The 4,374-nt window shown below is 42.3% G+C and overlaps 1 protein-coding gene across 1 annotated transcript; it reads left to right on the forward strand.

Annotated features, from left to right (window-relative positions):
* Positions 1-218: 218 nt before the first annotated feature.
* On the forward strand, positions 219-2,183 carry LOC136785350 (uncharacterized; the record flags this gene model as incomplete). The annotated part of the gene is made up of 2 exons (XM_066746396.1): positions 219-1,931; positions 2,016-2,183. Coding segments are annotated over 2 exons (1,881 nt in total), but the record flags the coding sequence as incomplete, so codon positions are not given.
* Positions 2,184-4,374: the final 2,191 nt, after the last annotated feature.

A 4,374-nucleotide genomic window follows, 5' to 3' on the forward strand; every position in this document is an offset into this window, starting at 1 on the left:
AACAACTTCACCGTTCAATTCTTGGAAGATAGGCTAGTCGCCGTAGAGAAGTGGTTTAAAGTGTTGCATTAAACTCACGTTAAGATCACTACTCACACTTAATCGGCCGAATTAGCTAAAATGGAGTACTTGACCGAAAGCTGGTATCAAGCAGCCCTTGATGCCGATATTGACGCGGAAAAATTTATTCTAGGACATCTAGATGAACTCCGGTTCAGGTGCGCAATGTCGGCATCAGGTCCCACGGCGCCTTCAGGGAAATAAACCACATTAGGCTTCCAGTTATCGATTTACCGAAGTTTTCCGGTGATTATCTAGAATGGAACAACTTTTATGAGACGTTCAGGTCCATTGTTCACGACAAATTATATGTCTCCGGGCGGGACAAGTTCCATTATCTAAAATCCTGTTTGCAAGGAGAAGCAGCAACGGTCATTAAGTCTTTAGCGATCACCTCCGAGAACTATGAGATAGCATGGGACACTCTAGTAGATAGGTATACGGACAAACGGATGATCACGGATACGTTCTTAGATCAGATTTCTCAAGTACCAACGTTACGGGGTAACAACTTTAAAGTTCTGAAAGAAGTTAGGCACTCGGTCACGGTTGCTCTCAACGCCCTCAAAACTATGGGGTACGGCGTCGACCAGTGGGATCCCATCATTGTTCATTCGCTGAAAAATAAATTGGATGACGCCTTCCGCTTGGCCTGGGAGATATATTTGGGAAACAGCAAAGATTATCCCACCTTTATTCAATTTTCTGAGTTTTTAACCCGTCACATTAGCTCCTTGCAATCCTTAGGTACCAAACCTAAGACTTCCAAGAAGGAATCTGGGAAATCCTTGAAGTCACACGCTACTAGTATGAATAGTACCGGTTACGTTTACTGTGGTAGTAGCCATCTCTTGTATCACTGCAAGGACTACTTTGCATTGACCCCTCAGGCTCGTTCAAGGTTTGCTTTCTCACAGAATCTCTGCATCAACTGTCTGAGGCCCGGGCATAGTTGCACCAATTGCTCTTCTTCGTCACGATGCAGAAAATGTAGTAAATTGCATCATACTTTACTACATTTTGACAAATCAGGCACCGGGGGGAGCAAGGCACGGGGGACTAACCCCGCGATCCACTTCGCTTCCGAGCCCGAACCCTCTAGCTCGAATTCTACAACGCATCTCAGTGTTTCCGATACACGGGCGGTTTTCTTGGCCACGTTTTCTGCCAGAATTGATGCTCATGACGGTTCTCGTGTTATAGTCCGCGGTTTAGTTGACCCGGGCTCAAAAACTTCCTTTATCTCAGAAAATTTAGCTCAGCAGTTACGAGTACCGCGAAGACGGATTAACGCTACCATTCAGGGCGTATCTGGGAATTCGGCTCACAACGTTCGAGCAGAGGCACAGATTACTCTTCATTCTCTCTCACGGCACGGTGTTTCGTTAGATGCAACCGCATTAATCTTGCTGAAGATTACTTACTATACACCTCCGACTTATTCTCCGTCGTCTTTTCCGCCGCTTAGCGAAATAGATCTCGCTGATAATTTCGCTTCAACCAAGGTTCCAATCGATGTGCTTCTTGGTGCAGATTATTTTCCTGCGTTGGTAGAAGGCCCGTTCATTCACTCTCCTGATCATTCTTTGATTGCCCATCGGACTATTTTCAGGTGGATCGTATCTGGGGTCTTACCCAGAGCAGGTCGCTCTCATGGTCTCACGGTTCATCATTGCTTTGATTTAGAAAACACTCTTCGCGACTTCTGGGAACTGGAAGAAGTTCCTCAAGTCAAACCCATGTCCACAGAGGACTCCTTCTATGAACAACATTTTGTGAATACGGTATCACGCACCTCCTCGGGTCGTTTTGTCGTTGCTTTACCTTATCGATCCGACATCGAGAAGCATAGATTAGGTACTTCCTCTTGGGTAGCAGAGAAAACCTTATCACGAATACTTCGGCGATTGGAAACCTCTCCAGACTAGGCTGAAAGTTATTCTCAATTCTTACAGGAGTATCTATTGTTAAGACATATATCTCCTGTTCCTATGAACTCTGATTTTCGCGTCTTCTTGCCTCATCTTGCAGTATTTAAGACTGAGAACCAGAAGACAAAGATTCGCGTTGTGTTCAACGCATCTTCTAAAACCTCTACTGGCGTTTCGCTTAATGATACTTGATTCATTGGACTCAAGCTTCAACAGGACATCACGCGGATCCTAATGAATTGGCGTGCCTTTCGATATGTTGGCGTGACGGACATTGTTAAAATGTTCCGACAGATTCTTCTGCGTTTTGAGGACCGCAAGTATCAGAACATTTTATGGAAGACTGATTCCGGTGAGCTTCAGGCTTTCGAACTCAACACGGTGACCTACGGTACGGGACCGGCACCTTTCTTATCCTCGCGAGTTTTGCGCGAATTAGCTTCCACGGACGGGGCTGACTTCCCTCTCGCGCAGGATGTTTTGTTAAATTCCACATACGTAGATGATTTACTTTTCGGGGCTCATGACTCAAACAACTCAGTTCGGTCAGGGAACAACTCATCGCTCTACTAGCGAAAGGGGGCTTCTCCTTGAGTAAATGGGCATTCAATCAGCCGGGGACTTCCCCGCTTGAACCTACCGAGCCGCACTCTTTCTTTGAGGATCCTGCTGGGTCAAGTAAAATCTTGGGCATATATTGGGATCACGGGGATGATAGCTGTCGCTTCCGTGTTTCTCCTTCATCTAATGGTGTACTAACCAAACGCATCCTCTTACCAGAGAATGCTAAGATCTTTGATCCATTGGGATGGATCTCTCCCATAGTTATCACTTTAAAACAGTTAATGCAATCCACCTGGTTGCTCAAACTTTCTTGGGATGAAGAGATTCCTGAGCCTATTCAGTCCAAGTGGCTCAAGTGCTATGAGCAGCTCTGCGACTTACAGGCTTTGAGTATTCCACGATGGACTGGTATGACGCTGAAGATAGCCGACAGTTTCAGCCGACAGTTACGGACGCAAGTTGAGCACCACTGCTCATACTTAATTTTGCAAAAAAACATAATATTTCGAGATTTAGATAACGCAGAGGCTTAAATTAGTCAAAAAAGAAAACATTCATATAATATTTATGAAGAAAATCGACTTTGTTCATTGATTTTTACTGTCAAGGAAAGTCGTCATCAACGAGCTATTCACGGCTGTTTTCAGAACGCAGGAAATTTTTCTGCTTTTTTTCAGCCATCCAGTCATTTAGATTATGAAATTCTGAAGAGAATGGTGCTATTTTCTTGCGGGATCGTGCCCTCCTTATTGTATATTAATGAAATAAGAAGTAGAGAAACACAAGAAAACACATGTTTTTGAACTATCGGCTAAGATTTTCAGGTAGCAGGAAATTTTTCTAATTTTTTTCAGCCATACTGTCTGCTAGCTTATGAAATTCTTGAGAGAATGGTGCTAGTTTCGTGAGGGATCGCGCTCTCCTTAATATCGTATTTTAACAATAAACATAGAACTCATGAATCGCAAAATCACGTTTTCCAACTGTCGGCTGAGTTTGTCAATCCGCAGGAAATTTTTTTAATTTTTCTAAATCAAACAGTCTGGTAGCCTATTAAATTCTGAGCAGCCCTGTATGAATTTCGTTAGGGATCGCGACTCCCCTTTTAGACTTTTTAACATTTAAATCATAGATACGTATGATTTTTCATGTTTTTGGACCTTTGCCTAAGTTTTTCAGGTAGCAGGAAATTTGTTTAATTTTTTTAAATTATACAGTCTGGTAGCCTATTAAATTCTGCGTATACCCATATAAATTTCGATAGGGATCGCGACCCCCTTATTAAATTTTTTAACATTTAAAGCAGAGATACAGATGAAATTTCATGTTTTTGGACATTTGCCTAAGTTTTTCAGGTAGCAGGAAATTTTTTTAATTTTTTACAACCATACTGTCTTCTAGCTTATGAAATTCTCGAGAGAATGGTGCTAGTTTCGTGAGGGATCGCGCTCTCCTTAATATCGTATTTTAACAATAAACATAGAACTCATGAATCGCAAAATCACGTTTTCCAACTGTCGGCTGAGTTAGTCAATCCGCAGGAAATTTTTTTAATTTTTTTAAATCAAACAGTCTGGTAGCCTATTAAATTCTGAGCAGGCCTGTATGAATTTCGTTCGGGATCGCGACTCCCCTTTTAGATTTTTTAACATTTAAAGCATAGATACGGATGAAATTTCATGTTTTTGGACTTTTGGCTAAGTTTTTCAGGTAGCAGGGAATTTTTTTAATTTTTTACAACCATACTGTCTTCTAGCTTATAAAATTCTCGAGAGAATGGTGCTAGTTTCGTGAGGGATCGCGCTCTCCTTAATATCGT

The sequence above is a fragment of the Prorops nasuta genome, unplaced genomic scaffold (assembly GCF_024137725.1).
Source record: "Prorops nasuta isolate Cenicafe-Biocafe unplaced genomic scaffold, Cenicafe_Pnas_1.2 PNAS00269, whole genome shotgun sequence".
In the NCBI taxonomy this organism is placed as follows: Eukaryota; Metazoa; Arthropoda; class Insecta; order Hymenoptera; family Bethylidae; genus Prorops; species Prorops nasuta.